The sequence below is a fragment of the Nicotiana tomentosiformis genome, chromosome 3, assembly GCF_000390325.3.
Source record: "Nicotiana tomentosiformis chromosome 3, ASM39032v3, whole genome shotgun sequence".
NCBI lineage: Eukaryota > Viridiplantae > Streptophyta > Magnoliopsida > Solanales > Solanaceae > Nicotiana > Nicotiana tomentosiformis.
Genome location: NC_090814.1, coordinates 9,410,343 through 9,429,144, shown reverse-complemented (window position 1 = coordinate 9,429,144; position 18,802 = coordinate 9,410,343). Strand labels below are relative to the sequence as shown.

The 18,802-nt window shown below is 35.5% G+C and overlaps 1 protein-coding gene across 1 annotated transcript; it reads left to right on the top strand.

Moving 5' to 3' along the window:
- The first annotated feature begins 8,287 nt into the window (after positions 1 to 8,287).
- Positions 8,288 to 15,673, top strand: LOC104090339 (agamous-like MADS-box protein AGL12). The gene is made up of 7 exons (XM_009595405.4): positions 8,288 to 8,646; positions 9,391 to 9,475; positions 10,648 to 10,709; positions 13,032 to 13,131; positions 13,229 to 13,270; positions 15,113 to 15,154; positions 15,255 to 15,673. Exons 1-7 carry the CDS (start codon positions 8,465 to 8,467, stop codon positions 15,345 to 15,347), a joined length of 606 nt encoding a protein of 201 aa, XP_009593700.1. The 5' UTR covers positions 8,288 to 8,464; the 3' UTR covers positions 15,348 to 15,673.
- The last annotated feature ends 3,129 nt before the right edge of the window (positions 15,674 to 18,802 follow it).

The following is an 18,802-nucleotide window of genomic DNA, read 5'->3' as shown; positions in this document are numbered from 1 at the left end:
TCGAAATAATATTATCCCTTAGGCTTAGTAGTCGAGTGAGTGATTGCTCGAACTCGAAATGACGTAGCCCTTAGGCTTAGTAGTCGAGTGAGTGATTGCTTGAACTCGAAATGACGTAGCCCTTAGGCTTAGTAGTCGAGTGAGTGATTGCTCGAACTCGAAATAATGTAGCCCGTAGGCTTAGTAGTCGAGTGAGTGATTGCTCGAACTCGAAATGACGTAGCCCTTAGGCTTAATGGTCGAGTGAGTGCTTGCTCGAACTCGAAATAAGATTAGCCCTTAGGCTTAGTAGTCGAGTGACTGATTGCTTGAACTTGAAATGACGTAGCCCAGGCTTTTAATAGTCGAGTGAGTGATTGCTCGAACTCGAAATAAGATTAGCCTTTAGGCTTAGTAGTCGAGTGAGTGATTACTTGAACTCGAAATGACATAGCCCTTAGGCTTAATGGTCGAGTGAGTGCTTGCTCGAACTCGAAATAATGTAGCCCGTAGGCTTTATGGATCTTGATTTCTTCGGTATTTTAATTGGCAGTCCCCAATTTATGGGGTAAGTTTTTCAAACTCCTTCGATCGTGATCGGCCCTTAAACCTGTTTGAATCATGAAGTAGAACGAACTTTCCAAAATATGAGATATTGTTAAAGAGGTTTCTCTTCATAAGTCATTATACATGTGTTCGTGTTTTGTGCCAAGGTTCGAGCAAAACTATGCGGGCATGGTTCGTTTTGACCATTTGGCCCTTACACTTTTCCTTATCGAGACCCTGTTTGACATGAAGTAACTTTCTTGTATTGAACTTGATTTATTCGATGGTAATGCCCCCCAGATACTGTTGAATTGTTCTAAGTTAGCACGATCAATGGTTGCCTCATTAAAAACCTTGCTGAAAAATCCATTTGGGATAAAACCGGTCTAAGGGAAAAAGAGTGCAATGCGTGCTCTTAGGCCTAAGGCTTTGTGTTGAATAATCCGTCCATGTTCCTGGTCGAACTCCTGCAAGGGTTAGTTTTGAAATATAAACGAACATGGGAGGGTCGTACCTTAGTAGTAGTATCATTTTAGGTGCGACACGTTCCAATTGATTGGTAGTTGTTTGCCGTTTATAACACCGAGCTTGTAGGATCCTTTACCGACGATTTCGAATGCCTGATACAGTCCTTCCCAGTTTGGACCCAGTTTTCCTTCATTTGGATTTCGGGTGCTGAGGGTGACTTTCCTTAGCACTAAGTCCCCGATTTTAAAATGGCTAAGATTGGTTCTTCGATTATAGTATCTTTCGATCCTCTTCTTTTGGGTGGCCAATCGGACGAGAGCGGCTTCTCATTTTTTCATCCAATAATTCGAGACTAGTATTCATAGCCTCATGATTTGACTCTTCTATTATATGTCGAAACCTAGCACTGGGTTCCCCGACTTTGACTGGAATCAAGGATTCGGAGCCATATACTAAGGAGAACGGGGTTGCCCCCGTACTGGACTTTGATGTTGTTCAATATGCCCAAAGGACTTCGAGTAGAATTTATCTCCATTTCCCCTTAGCGTCGTTCAACCTTTTCTTTATGTTTTGAATGATAGTCTTGTTCGTCGATTCGGTATGTCCGTTCCCACTAGGGTGGTACGGCGTTGTTAATATCCTTTTTATTTTATGGTTTTCGAGGAATTCCATCACTTTGATGCCGATAAATTGTTTTCTATTGTCACACACTATTTCGGCGGGTATCCCAAATAGACATACGATGTGATCCTAGATGAAGTCTATAACCTCTTTCTCTTTCACTTTATCGAACGCCTGTGCTTTAACCCATTTAGAGAAATAGTCAGTCATAAATAAAATGAACATAGCTTTACCTGGGGCCGATGGCAAAGGGCTGACGATATCCATCCCCCATTTCATAAATGTCCATGGGGATAGGACTGAATGAAGTTGTTCTCCGGGTCAATGGATTATCGGTGCAAACCTTTGACATTTATCACATTTCCGAACAAACTCCTTAGTGTCTATTTCCATGCTATCCCAGTAGCATCATGCTCTAATAATTTTGTGAATCAGTGATTCGGTGCCGGAGTGGTTCCCACAAGTGCCTTCATGGACCTCTCGTAAAACATAATCGGTGTCTCCTGGTCCCAAGCATACTGCCAATGGTCCAACGAATTTCCTTCTATATAATGTTCCATCTTCGGCCAATGTGAATCGAGCAGCTTTGGTTCGTAGGGCCCTCGACTCTTTAGGGTCCGATGGGAGCTTTCCGTTCTTCAAGTATTCAATATATCTATTCCTCCAATCCCATGTTAAGCTTGTAGAGTTTATCTCGGCATCACCTTCCTCGATCACGGATCTCGAGAGTTAAACGACAGTCCCCGTGCTGATCTCATCTTCTTCGACCAATGACCCTAGATTTTCAAGGGCATCGGCCTCACTGTTTTGTTCTCGAGGTACATGCTGTAAAGTACATTCCTTGAAACGGTGCAAGGTTACCTGCAACTTGTCCAAATACCTTTGCATTCTATCCTCTCGAACTTCGAAGGTTTTGTTTACTTGGTTCACTGCCAGTAAAGAGTCGCACTTGGCTTCAATGACTTTTGCTCCCAAGATTTTAGCTAGCTCGAGACCTGCAATAATGGCCTGGTACTCGGCCTCATTGTTAGTCAACTTAGAAGTTTTGATAGATTGCCTAATAGTGCTACCCGTGGGCGGCTTCAAAACGATGCCTAGCCCGGACCCTTTCACATTCGAAGCACCGTCTGTGAAAAGGGTCCATACCCCCGATGATGTACCGAATTTTAACAAGAGTTCCTTTTCGACTTTGGGTACGAGGGTTGGCGTGAAGTCGGCCACGAAGTCCGCTAAAATTTGAGACTTGATGGCCGTCCGGGGTTGATATTAGATATCGTACCCACTGAGTTCAACGGACCATTTGGCCAATCGGCCCAATAGTTCAGGCTTGTGCAAAATATTACGAAGTGGGTAAGTGGTTAATACGCATATGGGGTGGCACTGAAAGTATGGTCATAACTTTCTAGAGGCGCTTATCAGTGCAAGTTCCAATTTCTACAAATGTGGATATCTAGTTTATGCTTCTCCTAAGGTTCGACTTACATAATAAACGGGAAATTGCATACCTTGCTCTTCTCGAACTAGGACACCACTTACCGCGATTTCCGATACTGCCAAGTACAAATAAAGTTTCTCATCTACTTTTGGAGTGTGAAGCAGTGTGGGCTTGATAGGTATCGCTTCAATTCCTCTAATGCATGTTGGCATCCCGGGGTCCAGGCGAAATCGTTCTTCTTTTTGATCAGAGAGAAAAACCTGTGGCTTCAATCCGACGACTTCAAAATGAATCAGCCTAAGGCGGCTATCCGTCCAGTTAGCCTCTGCACGACTTTTACACTGTCCACGATAGTGATGTCTTCGATGGACTTGATTTTATCGGGGTTGATCTTGATTCCCCGATTTGATACCATGAAGCCAAGGAACTTGCCCGAACCGACCCCGAAAGCACATTTCTCGGAGTCGAGCTTCATGTTTGTATTTCCTTAAAATCTCAAATGTTTCCTGCAAATGAGCCAAATGGTCCTCTGCACGGAGGGACTTAACTAGCATGTCATCAATATAAACTTCCATTGATTTACCTATTTGTTGTTCGAACATTTTGTTTACTAGACGTTGGTAAGTAGCTCCTGCATTTTTTAGCCCGGAGGGCATTACATTATAACAATATGTTCCATACTTGGTGATAAATGAAGTCTTTTCTCGGTCCTCCGGGTTCATTTGGATTTGATTGTACTCGGAATAGGCATCGAGAAAAGTAAGAATCTCATGGCCGGCCGTGGCATCGATCATGCGATCGATGTTAGGCAGTGGAAAAGAATCTTTGGGGCACGCCTTGTTTAAATCCTTATAATCCACACACATTCTAAGTTTGTTCCCTTTTTTAGGGACTACAACTACATAGGCTAACCATTCGGGATATTTCACCTCCCGAATGGACCCTATTTTGAGAAGTTTAGTACCCCGTCCTTTATGAATGCGTGTTTTACCTCAGACTGGGGTCTTCTCTTTTACTTCATCGGTTTAAACCTAGGGTCCAGGCTTAGCCGATGCGTCGTTATCTCCGGTGGGATCCCTGTCATGTCTAAATGGGATCAAGCGAAACAATCTATGTTATCAATAAGAAATTGAATAAGCTTTTTCCTGAGTTCGGGGGTTAATCCCATTCTCAGGTATACCTTTCGTTCGGGCAGATATTCGATTAGTATGACTTGCTCCAGCTCTTCAACCATTGATTGGGTAGCGTCGGAATCATCGGGGATCACGAAGGATCAAGGGTTCCCTCGCTCATCATCTTCGTCAATCTTCAGATTTTCTAGTTAGGTCGAAGCTGACATCTGTGATTGCTATTTGGCATCACGTTCCTCCTTCGAGTCCGACCCCTTTGTTGATGAAGGCGAGGATATTGGAATTGCTTCATCGAGGAAAAACATTTCTCTTGCGGCCGGTTATTCCCCGTACACTGTTTTGACTCCTTCCGATGTTGGGAATTTAAGAACTTGGTGGAGGGTCGAAGGTACAGCTCTCATATTGTGGATCCATGGCCTTCCAAAAAGGGCATTGTACCTCATATCGCCTTTGATTAAGTGGAACTTCATTTCTTGGATAGTCTCGGCCACGTTTAGCGGCAAAATTATCTCGCCTTTTGTAGTTTCACATGCCATATTGAATCTGTTTAGAACCAGGGTTGTGGGTACGACCTGGTCCTGTAGACCAAGCTGTTCCTCTGGACAGGATCGATCTGCATGGGTCGAGGCCATTTAGTGTCTTTAATGCATCCGATAGTTGATACGATGGCGGATGCATCGATGCTGAAGTTATACTCCGATAATCGTGGTGCTTCCTTAGGTCCGGTATGCCTATCGAACCCATTTCTGTTCATCATCCCCCGATACCCTTGACCTCGATCATTTCTTTTATTGCCTTGTCCGGGGTTACGTCTCGATTCATTCCCCCTATGGTCTCCACTATATGGTCGGTATCGGTCCCTGATCGGCCCTTGTTCTCGATTGATGTCCCTTCAAATAGCGGGTCCAGAACCCAACTGATCGTCTTCGACTCTAATTTTTGATTGATACTGATTATGCACGTCGGCCCAAGTAATAGCTGGGTACTCGATCAGGTTATGCTTCAACCGCCGTGAAGCCATCGAACTTCGCTCGTTCAAACCTTGAGTGAAAGCCTGAACAGCCCAATCGTCAGTGACTGGTGGTATATCCATTCGTTCCATTTGGAAACGAGATACGAACTCCCTTAGCATCTCGTTATCCTTTTGTCTTACCTTGAACAGGTCTGACTTCCTGGTCTCGACCTTTATGGCCCCAGCATGTGATTTTATGAAATAATCTGCAAGCATAGCAAAAGAATCGATAGAATTAGATGGTAAATTATGATACTATATCATTGCTCACTTTGACTGGGTTTCACCAAATTTCTTCAATAATACGGATTCGATTTCATCGTCCTCTAGATCGTTCCCTTTAATGGCACATGTGTAAGAGGTGACATGTTCGTTGGGATCGGTAGTTCCGTTATACTTAGGAATCTCGGGCATGCGAAACTTCTATGGGATCGGTTTAGGAGCTGCGCTTGGGGGGAAAGGCTTTTGTATGAATTTTTTGGAATCTAGATATCGGTGGTGCCCCCAAGATCTGATCTGCCCTGGAGTTATATGTCTCCATCTTTTGTCATTTTCCTCGATCCTCCTTTCTCCTGATTCTATTCGTTTGGTCAGTTCTTCGAACATCTTAGCAATTTCAGGATTAGTCCTCGACTCTTGCTCATTCGACCTTACTATAGCTGGTTCCATTCTGTGGGTGACTTCTTAGGGTGGACTGGGCTTTGGCCTGCTCGGTATCTGGGTTTGACTCTACAACTGAGCTATTGCTGCCTGTTGAGTTTGCAGCATTTCAAAAATCATACACAAGCTGATTCCGTTTTCCTCAACGTTATGGGTATCTCAAGCTGCAGATCGAGTACCACCATGAATGCTATTTTCAGGTTCAGAACGTAGGTCTGACTCAATGGCCACATGCGAATTAACGTCTAATGGCACTTCGACTTGAGCTCCAACGGCGTGGACAAGCGGCCTTTCGGCCCTAGGCATCAAGTTGTTGTTCTCACCTTGAAGCCAGCTTCGTTGTCGATAGGTAAGGACATTTAATTGAGAGCTCATCGTTGCTAATCCGAAATTAAATACACTTCCGAAAAGAAGCGTAAAATGGTGTGTTTTTCATATTCGTACCAAATAACCACTGTTATCCTTAGCCCTACGGTGGGCGCCAAACTGTTTACCCGAAAAATGGATAGAGTTGAATTTATACGTAGTTCTAAGGGTACGTGGTATAACTTGACACAAATCGTAAGAGTAAGTAAAAATATCGAATATTGATTATAAAGAAAAGATACAAACCGAGTTGAAAGGAAGATGATTTATAAACAAGCAAAATGAAATTATGTGTGAAGCTCAAAAGGATAATCTCTTAATATGGGAATATATCAATAGTATTTGAGTTACAGTATATTAATGACTTGATGCCCGCTTACAGGAGTAATAGCCATCCCTCTTATAGTGGAGGGATCCTACTTTGGATATAATAAAAAATACACAGTGGGAAACCCATGATGAATCAGCTTTTCCCTAATTTCCGTCGTGATTCCCTTTCTTAGTGCGGCTGTAATGGCTCTTGTCTCTTGGCTCGATCTTGATCGGACTTGGTATTGGTCGGTTTTCAGGCTTAGAGCTCGATGTGGGCTCGAGCTCGATATTAACTCGGGGTACGGTATTGACTCGGGCTCGGTATTGGTTGGCCTCTGGCGCTTAAGTTCGATTCCATCGCTTCTCATCATAGTTCGATTTGGATTCGAGCTCGATATTTGATCTGTCCCTAAAACTCAAAACTCGTTTGTGCCTTCTTTGGATCGCATCTCGATATTATGAAGACTCTTTTCGGTCCATTATATTCTCATCTCGACCAATCGTACGAAGGCCGAAATCGGTTTCGACCATATACATACGTATTGGTGTACTTGTACTATACTTCTGCATTTTATGTAGACATTTTGTTTTGACCCTTACGAACGGAGTTCGGGAGGGAGCTTAGGAATTGTTTAGAGACTCAGTGGTGAACTGCTTGACCTTAGTTGCAGCACATTGGACTCACCTTCTATCTTTTTTTCCCCGTTTATTACTTCAGACATTATTTGTATTTTGAGACAGTATAATATTGTTTCTTTAGATGCTCATGACTAATAATTTTACCTATTCCTGAGAGTTGTAAGCTATTTCAGCATTGTATTAGACTTAGTGGGCATTTGGACATAAGAATTGTAAAATTCCAAAAAAAAAAAAAAGTAGAATTGTTTTTCAATTGAAAATTAGAGTTGTGTTTGGACATGAATATAATTTTGGGTTATTTTTGAATTTTTGTGAGTGATCTGAGTGAAAATTTTGAAAAACAGTTTTTTGAAATTTTTTAAAATTTTAGAAAATTTCAAAATTCATCTTCAAGCGAAAATTGAAAATTTTATGGCCAAACACTAATTTGAAAAAAAAGTAAAAAGTAAAAAGAAAAAAAGAAAAAAATCTTATGTCCAAACGAGCTCTTAGTATTATCTTATTTATATTATCCTGTTATACTCTATTATGATATGATGTCTTGAATCGTGGCTAACTGTATGATTGGTTCGCCTACGAGTTAGGTTAGGTGTCATTACAGGTTAGATAATTGGATTGTGACAAATTAAAAAATGTAAGATATTTATTTTGTATTTACACATTTATCACATAACAATGGTTAGCATATATGTATTTTCACTTTAAGTTTTAGTTTTTAAAGTGTTTGATTTGATGTAAACATGACCAAGCTAAGTATCCCCATCCAATCCTCCCGCGACACGACATATTTCAAAGAAAATCATCTTTTACCATTACAAAAGATATGAGTTGTCTTTAAGCTGCAACAAGACTGATAACATCAGGATTCACCAGGTGTCGTTAAGCCAGTTGACGACAAAATAGCTTAGGCATGGGCACGAAAAAAGGATGTATAATAGTAGTAGTATATTAACATATAGTAGAAAGCTAATTAAGATTCCCAATGATGTGGAAAGGTACTGGGTGCCAACCACATATTCATAGTTAATTCTTTCGTTTAATATTAGCTAGTGTGTGGAAAACAGTGGAAGAGAAGAATCAAAATGGGGAGTATAAAAGGGAGGAAAATATGAGATAAAAGAGTAAAGGTTGTGCTAAGCAACTAAACTAAGTAGCGAACAAGAAGAGAAGTGCAACAACCTCGAAGCTAGTTCAAACTAGTGGGAGGTTGTCTGCCAAAAAAGCAGCTGTTAATACTTACAAAGTAAAAACAAAAACCAAAGTTACTGCTAATTTTGTGATAGAAAGAACAAAGAAATGGCTCGTGGAAAGGTTCAGATGAAAAGGATAGAGAACCCGGTTCACAGGCAGGTGACTTTCTGCAAACGGCGAGCAGGGCTTCTTAAGAAGGCGAAGGAGCTGTCCGTGTTGTGCGATGCTGAAATTGGTCTTTTCATTTTCTCCGCCCATGGAAAGCGCTATGAACTCGCCACTAAAGGGTACATTCCTCATTGATTGTATTGAATATTTTTTGTGTCTTCCCAATATAGAACTTAAACTCAAATAATAATACAACAACAATAACATAGCCACTGCAATCTCACATAATGAGTTCAGAGAAAATAGTGTGAACTTAAACATTACCCCTGCTTAAAAGGTGGACTCAGAATTTGAAGGTTTCAGATGCATTTTTGAATTTAACCAAAATCTGTTTTGTATATAAGGTGTCCACTACTTAATATATCACAATTTTCTAAAGATATATATGTATACATGGAATTTTTGCCGAACTTTACGGGTGCCGCTGAGGCCTCTTTAATTTGTACAGTATAGATCTGCCTCTGCGTATCTTATGTGTTATGGAGGTAAAGAGAGTATTTCCAATATATCCTCGGCTTAAGAATAAACCCAAATAATAATATATTTTATAATATCTAATATAGTTTCTCTCTAATTAAGTACAAAAATGAATTATTATTATTATGTAGTACAGTAACAAAGGGTGTGCAACCACTGTTTTCTTGTTGGAATAGTATTTATTTTATTCACTTTAAACTCAATGTCTTTAGTCACTAAATTCTGAATTCGCCTCTTTATGCATAGTGCAACATGACATATACATGCTCAAATTCTTTCGTTAGTTGCATTTTTGTTAATACTATTTTGTTATCCTAAACAATTACTCCTTTTACTTTTTTAAGTTTTTTTTTTCTATTTTTTGTGTGTTTGTTTTTTTATGAAAGGACAATGCAAGGGCTGATTGAGAAGTACCTGAAGTCAACCAGGGGAGCTGAGGTGGCTGAGGAAGCCAAAGATATACAAGCTCTGGTATAAATCCTAAGGATAATTAACATGTCATATATCCCTTCTTCCCCAGTGTGTTAAAATATTTTCTCTCTTGGGGTCAATATTGTCGATCCTCTTTATTTTTAATGGGATCGTCTCTAATTGATATTGAAAAAATAAAAGACAGATAAGACAAAGAATAGCAAACAACTGTGTAATATTCTAAGGATTTAGTAAGTTATTAGTATAGAATGTTTTTAATTTAATTTGTTATAGATGGTTAGTTATCTTTTTTCAAGTTATCAAAAGTAATGTTTATTATAAAAAAACTTATAGGAGTAATATTTTATATTAACTTAACTATACAAATATCTTTTATACAACTTAAACTCTTCTTATAATTAGTCAATTTTAGCATCAGATGCTGCTTCTAGTGATATATTATTGCATGCATGACACGTGGAAAGTGACAAGCGTAATAAGATATATTCAGACGAGTGGATAGATAACAAAAATTAATTTACGCATATACGGGATGCTTCATGTTTTGTGACTTTCTTTTTAATAATTGCATTATCAGATTAAGTGTCACGAATTGGATCGATAAAAAAGAATATCCTTTTTTGTAATAAGTCAGGAGCCCTTCCTTTACATTTCTTGCTTTATGACTAGAAAACAACCTACTGTTAAAGGTACCCCCCAAAAAGAATTAGGAGAATAAGAAGAAAATCTTTGATACGGAACAAAATTTAATGGGTGTCGGTTTTCAAATTTTCTTTATATTTATTTTCTAATTAAGTATTTGTTTTCAATCTTTTCTTTAGGGTTTGATATGAAAATAGTAAAATGCAACAAGAATTTGTAGAGAGTGCGACGCTCTAAAGCTTCTACTTAGTAAATTTTGATGCCAAGTGAGAAAATTTGGGTAATAAAGAAAGTATGGATATGTGTGTCTATTTTTTAATTTGTTCTTTTCTTTTTGCTTGTGCTCTTTATTAAGAATTTTTTGTTTTTTGCCATTTTTTTTATTACTGGGAAATGAAAAATTAGCAAAAAGAACTAAAAATGAACAGAACATGCACTCAAATAATGAATAGGGCTACGACGCCTAAATGCAAAATTTTCTTACGAAGAAGTAGTATTATCTGGAAAAAAATATATAAAGAGACAGAAGTTTCTCTTACATGTTAATGAATGTATATTATATTCTTTAGGATCCAAAAGGGGAGATCAACATGCTGAAGCATGAGATTGAAGTACTCCAGAGAGGCTTAAGGTATATTTCTCAATTCCTCAATCTAACTATATGAATAAATTTCTAAAAGGTTGTCTTCGATCCAATATGAAAGCATATAAAATACAATGAATTAATTGAAATTTGCAGCTTTTCTAAAATGTGTTTAGCATCCATGGTTTAATTTTACACGAAGTCCTTATGGGTGTTTGCAGAGGTTGAGTAGTATATCATATATCCTTCCCCCTTGATCTAAGGTCTCGGATTATGAAAATAGAACTTTTCGCTATAAAAAACTATTAATGAACCTATTCGATGCATATCTGAATTAGTTAACCCAATAAATTTTGAATATCATTGTTTAGCATAGCATCTATGGTTACATACTTGTTTCTTATATATCATATACTAGTTTTTGGATACTCGCATTGCACGTGTACTTCGTAATTATGAGTATAAAATTTTAGAAAATTATATAAATATAATTAAATAATGTATTTGAGTTATTAACAAAAAAGATAAAATAAAAATATAAGTTGAAGAAAATGAGGAGTGGTGAGCGTTAGAATACTCTTAACATTTATATCAACCCAAATAAAATCATGTTACGGTGGATTGCATCAAGTTGTTGATGGATTGAACACATAAACATTGAGGAAGAAAAATATACAATGGATTATTTGTATTCTAGTACAAATAAATTGGAGCCACTAGATTTCATAAATCTAATTTTGATGATGTGGCATAATTTTAGGTAGCCAAAACAATACTATAGCCTGTTTGACCAAGATTGTTTTGGGCCAAAAGTGCTTTTTGTTTAACCTAAAGTATTTTTTTCTAAAAATTGAGGTGTTTGCTTTTGGAATGAAAAAAAAATACTTTTGAAGAGAAGCAGATGCAGTTTTTGGAGAAGCAGAAAAAAGTAACTTATCTCCAAAAGCACTTTTTTAAAAAGCACTTTTGAGAAAAATATACTTAGAAGCAGTTTTTAAAAGCTTGGCCAAACACTAATTGCTGCTTAGAAATGATTTTCAAATTAATTAATCAAACACAAACTGCTTCTCACCAAAAGTACTTTTGAGAAAAAACACTTCTCAAAATAAGCTGATTTTTGCAGTTTGGCCAAACAGGCTATATATCAGATAGTGCTGAACTGGATCCCAACCCTTTCATTTTAGTGAATTATGGAACAAACAAATATAAGTGTTAAATTATTTTATGTTTAATTTTCTCAAAAGATTAAATTTCCTAAAATAAACTCAACAACTCAAGTACTAAAGTGAGATCTAAAAGAAGTATTTTAACCCTAAAAATAGCGTAAAAATAAAAGAAATGGTAAAGAATTACGTGTCTACAAGTACTAACCATTTTTTTTTATATCTTTTAGAAGGGATAGAGGTAGCCCATGACTGAAAATAAAAAAAGAAAATAGATAAAATTAAGTTTAGACTTCATTAATGTAAAATGTTAGAGAAATATAATTTTTTCTCGTCAGTAGTGTAAGGTTTTCCAAAGGGTTTTATAATATCTTGAGTCACTCCACACATTGCCTTAGGGGTCGTTTGGTATAATGGTGGAATATCCCATGGGATTAGTTATCCCACCTTCTATATGGGATTGCCAACCATAGTGAAAAAGTTATCTCGGGATTAGCTAATACCCCAACTCAAACATGGGATAAAGTTAACCTCAAGCCTTATTCCGGAATTATTATTCTTATCCTATGTTCCAAACGACCCCTTAAAATTTTGGATTAGACACTCAGATTCTTTTACATGGTATCAGAGCCAAACTTTAGTGGGCACATTAGCACAACCACTTCATCTCTTCATGTTTGCTCTGGGCTTCTCTCCTTAACTCAGTCCATTGAACTGTTGAGCCCACTCTCCTCTTAGCTCCAAGGCACTCTTTAGCATGTTGAGCATGATCGCTCTTCAATCTTAAAAAACAATTCAGTTCACGTGTAAATTCTAAGAACATGTTACACGTGCTGGATGGTCCTAAAGAATTACAGTTGTCTTTCATCAATCGTGCAAGAGTTTATAATATCTTGGGACCTCTCCATTTATTGCCTTAAGGTTTTTAGTTTGACGTTTAAATTCTTTTGAGTTATACCGGTCCAACTAATATTGATATATAATTAGGCTGAATTATATAGATAGTATAAGCAATTTTTACACTATCACTTGTGTAATTTAAATCTTTCCTTATGTGCTTTAGTACTTTGACTTTATGTTGAAGTGTAAGTTTAGTTATTTTATATGCCATTCAAATTATAATTAGTTCTTTCCCTTTTTTTTAATTTATTAAACTTCTTTCTTAATAATGATATAAAGTTTAATTATCCAAAAACTTCTCCTTTAGCTACATGTATGGAGGAGGAGCTGGAACAATGACATTGGATGAATTGCATTCACTTGAAAAATACCTTGAACTTTGGATGTTTCATATTCGTTCAGCAAAGGTAATAATTTCATGAAATAAATAGTTTATCAATATTAATTAGTGCATTTTTATTTATGTGATATGAGAGTTGTTTTTATAAACTATATATCTTGCAGATGGATATCATGTTTCAAGAGATCCAGTTGCTGAAGAATAAGGTTAGGCAATCTCCAGCTTTTATATTAAGGAAAGAAGTTTACTGTTATTATAGTATATGTTTAATTTAATGCCCTTTTGAAGTTACTTATATGTTTATGTAATTAGTATTTACATGACTGGCTATTTATTTATTTTTAATTTACAGTAAAAAAATCTTAAAATGATTTGATTTGGCCAATCAAAAATTAAAGCAAATATATGAAATCTGAACCGGTTTCAGTAAAAGGGATATTTAAAAAATGATGGAAAATATACTTGAACTAAATACACATAGCATTGCTCAATTCATTTTTTTTTGTTTTTGTATTTAGTTAACATTTTGAAGAGACTGACCAAAATAGTCAAAATTTTCTTCTCATTAGTTCAAGTTGTTAGAAGCTTTTGGGCCCAAATAGATCAGAATAACATGATATGGACTCATTAATTAAAAGGGTTAAGAATTAACCCGATTAGCCGTCCACTCAATCGCTTAAACAAAAAATAGCCGGAGAAGGAATAATATATGTATAATTTATATTTAATATGTGTATAATCGTATATAACTATTGTATAATCTATGTATATGGCTAGAAAAGTAATAATAAATATGACTGGTTACTTGTGTAAAAATCCCCCGACCACCGAAGTACTTGTGAATCCCTTTTTCCTCTGGCAATATTCTGTTATTTGGTTATTTTTGCTGAAATGAAATTTTTTAGAAATTAAAAATGTTTTTTTGTTTCTAAAAAAAGAAAGAAATAGTATATATTCGGGAGAGTTACACTGTTTTGGCCAAGTTTCTGGGGAGAAATAAGTGATTTGGAGTAGTAGAAGAAGCTTTCTTTTTCATTGTATGAAAGAAACATAAATTTATAGCTTCTTCAGAATTATTTTTTTAAGAAAAATCTTATCAAATATTTTAAATTTACAAAATTATCTTTCTTATTTTAAACTGTATATCTCTCAAAGGGGACACAATTAATTATGCAAGAGATATATCTTTACCAAACTATCTCTCTGTAAATTGATGATTAATTAATTATGTACTTCAATATGTTTAAATCAACATAAAAATCAAACAATTATGTAAGATGTTCAATATTATTACTTTGATTCAAATGTATTTATATTTGTTAAAATTCTTAATTTTTTTTCACCTTTTATTAAATAAAATTGAAAAATTATTAAAATAATCATAATAAATATTTAAAATGATTGACTTATTTAAATAACACTAATTGTACAGTGAATTAATAAATGACCTTTTCATAGTTTGACACTCAAAAGCGCCTTTTAGTAATATTAACAAAACAAAGCTATTTTTGTAATACTGAGAAAAGTGCGTCTTAAACGGATTGTTGAAATGCAAGCTGCTACTTCCAACTTGCTTCTCTAAAAATCTAATTTAACAAAAAATATTTAAAATAAGCAGATTTTATAAGTTTGGCCAACTGGTCTTTAAATAATAATATTATAAATGCAAATGTCATTTATATATATTTTGTAAATTGTGATATTAGCTGCAAGTAGAAGACTTTTACACAGGAGCGGATGCAACATATAGTTATCGGGTTCAGCTGAACCTAGTACTTTCAATGCGGGGCATAAATTTATATGTAAAAATCACTAAAATTACAATAAATAGCATATATGAAAGTGTGAGTGGTATGCTTAATAGCTTGAATTATTATGCTACTTTTGTAATAGTGGAGTTTGTTCTACTTAAAAAATGAGATGAATTATAGGCTTTTATTGACAAATATTGATATCTTGAAGTGTGATATGAAGTTGCTAAACAATATTATATATGGTAGCTATCTTTAATGCATCCTTTACTAAACATGTTTTTACCTTTATATTAGGAAGGGATACTACAAGCTGCAAACAAATATTTACAGGATAAGGTAAGACACAACAAAGATTAATTTTGATTATTTTTTTGTTTTGTTTTAAATTAAAGTAGTCAGTCTTATAAACCTTTTTCTCTCATTGTCTGTTTTGCAGATAGAAGAACAATACCCTGTAACTAACATGACATCGACTTTGACTGACTTTCAATGCCCACTAACTGTACAAAATGAGATATTCCAGTTCTAACATATGCTCTCACTGCATAAGATATGCTTATGCTGAAGCATCTAGTAGGGTAATTAAGGACATGTAATAATGACTGATTAGTTTCAGTTTGGAGTGATGAACTTGATATGAACATACAAGTATGTTTATTATATGTTTAATTTAGGTCAAATGATCTAGTGTGAGCTTCATAGTGTGTATGAAGTGTAGTTACTTATTATGTCATCTAAAACTTCTAAGTGCTTTATAAGTGGATGAGTATTTGCTAATGAGTGATTAATTCCTAGATCTTTGTCTTGTTACTGATTGGCTATATTAATAATATGATCCTTATTTGTGTTTTGAAACTCAGTGCTTGAGAATCTTATTTTGGCGCAATTGCATCATATATATTTAAGTTCCTTCTTACCTAATTTTAGAGAAAATTGGTTTATTTAATTTCACTATACCACTACCTGCAATCTACTTAAAAGGTTTAATATAATTGCCTCTTCTAATTTACGTCTTTCGGTTATGGAAACTCAAAAAATTTCATTGCAACTGTCGCTATTGCAAAGAGATCATTTCATGTTAATTATCTCAAGGGGAAAGAATGAACAAGAAAAAAAATTGATATATATCACAATATCATAGGAGTATATGATTTCAGATAACACTTACAAATATTTTGTACATAAGAGAAATATATTAGTTCAGTCTTAGTTATATGTATCTATTTTTAGTAACGAAAAAGGGTTAATTAGTATTCTAAATGGTTTGCGCTCCGTCCACTTATTTGTGTGAAAATTCATCTACTTGAGGTTTGAAAATATCCCCGCAACTAACGAAACAATCTGTGGTCCCAACTTTTAATGTGTTTTCACGATTTGATTGGGACACGTGACTATTTGGTCCAGGAAGCATATAACCGCCCCAAATATCCACACGCCCCATTTTTTCGGACCACCCATAGTAAAAACACTATTTCTACCTACTCATTCCTTTTACCCCCATTTCATTTTATCTTGGCCTCTCTGTCAAATTAGAGCTCTTAGTAATGGCGTTTTAGGGTTTAATTAGGATTGCTACCTGCTTCGATTTCTTGGACTAAAACTGAAGAATCTTTCATTTCTAGCCTTACTTGACTAAAGAATCGCTGATAAAAGTAAGTATTTATTATTTTGGCTAAGCTTTTAGGGTTTGAGAATATTATGAGAATCGATAAATGTTGTCTCTTTCTTTGTGTTTAATAGGTCACATGATATTATTATTTGCTTCTTTATGCATTTTTTTTTATTTTTTGTTTGGGGTGGGGCCATTTGTCTTTGTCCGACATGAAAAAGTTATGGTTTTTTCGATTTTTAATGTGTTGTTGGGTGGGTGTTGGTGTATATAACTGTGGTCCTTTATTTTTCTTTATTGCTTGATACTTTTTTGACTTTATGCCTAACTGATGTGGTCCTTTTTTTTTTTTGTAATTTTTGTTGTTGTTGCATGTAGATATGTCAGAAGAATGGTTGATAAAGTAGCTTTGTATTTTAATCATGGTGGTGATTGGGAACTGGAACCCAATTTATCTTATTGTAAAAACGATGTGCACCTATTGAGAGAGTATGAAGTAGACCATTTATCCTACATTGATTTGTGTGAAGAATACACTGATGTACCGGGTGTGTCGAGGTACAACCGTTGATTTTATTGCTCCATATGGTAGATATTATTTGTTGGATGGAGATGAAGGAATTAGGAAGTTTCAGTCCCTCATTAATGAAAATTTTAGGGTTATTAATCTATTTGCTATTGACCTCCTTGATGATATTATTGTTGTTCCTAATATAACTCAATTTACTAATAAAAATAGGATATTGTGTTGGGGGTATTTAAGAAGCAAAGGAAACTTGAGGTAACAGACCAACTTGATAGGTACAAAATTTTGGTAAAGGATATGATATTTAAGAATCTTGCTGAAGCAAAAGAAGTTATTAGTTTTTATTCTGTTGCAAAAAATAAGGCTTTAGAGGTAGTGAAGAGTGACAGAAAAAGACTTAGATATAAGTGTGTTGTTGGCTGTCCCTTTAAATGTCTTATTTCTAAGGATGAAAATAACCAAGGGACTAAGATAAAGACTTTACATGTTGAACATGAATGTGGGAAAGCATTTGAGAACATAAGAGCTACTCCTGCTACCTTAGCTCATTATTTTATGAGAAAGGTTCAAATAATCCCAAGTACAAGATGAAAGAAATGATGGGTGCCCTGGAGGAGAGATTTAAGCTAAATGTGAGTCAGTCAAAGTTAAAAAGTTAAAATTGGAATAAAAATGCAAGTATCCACTCAGTGAAGTATTACACATTGAACATCAAATACTTTTTCAATTTATAAGTTTTTTGAGATTTTTTGAAAATGAGTGTCAAAAACCAAAAAGTACTACTTTTTTAAGAATAAAAAATAAATAATCCAGAATCGAGAAATCAAGAAAACATTGAGAAATCAAGAAAATATTGAGAAATCAAGAATATAAATCAAGAATCGAGCAAAAGTTCAAGAAGTGATAGAATTAGATGAAGAAATCAAGACGTATTTCATAAATCATTACAATTCCGTCCCATAATCCCTAATGTGGTACAGAAAAAATTGTAAGTTCATACCTGGAGGTGGCGATATCCTCACAAAGCTCTCGAGGACAAGTATACACAGCTTTGTACAGCCATAAAGAAGAATCAATAGCTACCTTGTTGTCCTTTAAAGTATGGATTTCGATCTCTGTCATCAGTGGCTGCACACCCTTTGTAAAAGTTATCTCGGTATTAGCTTATACCCCAAATCAAACATGGGATAAAGTTAATCTCAAGCCTTATTCTGCGATTATTATTCTTATCCCATGTTCCAAACGGCCCCTTAAACTGAGTGGATACTTGCATTATTATTCTCAGATACTTTCACATGGTATCAGAGCCAAACCTTAGTGGGCACATTAGCACAACCACTTCATCTCTTCATGTTTACTCTGGGCTTCTCTTCTCAACTCAGTCCATTGAACTGTTGAGACCACTCTCCTCTTAGCTCCAAGCCACTCTTTAGCATGTTGTGCACGATCTCTCTTCAATCTTAAAAAATATTCAGTTCACGTGTAAATTCTAAAACCAAGTTACACGTTCTGAATGGTCTTAAAGAAATACAGTTGTCCTTCATCAATTGTGCAAGAGTTTATAATATCTTCGGACCTCTCCATCTATTGCCTTAAGGCTTTTAGTTTGACGTTTAAATTCTTTTAAATAAAGTAAGAGTTATACCGATCCAACTAATATTGATATATAATTAGGCTGAATTATATAGATAGTATAAGCAATCTTTACACTATCACTTGTGTAATTTAAATCTTTCCTTATGTGCTTTAGTACTTTGACTTTATGTTGAAGTGTAAGTTTAGTTATTTTATATGCCATTCAAATTATAATTAGTTATTTCCTTTTTTTTAATTTATTAAACTTCTTTCT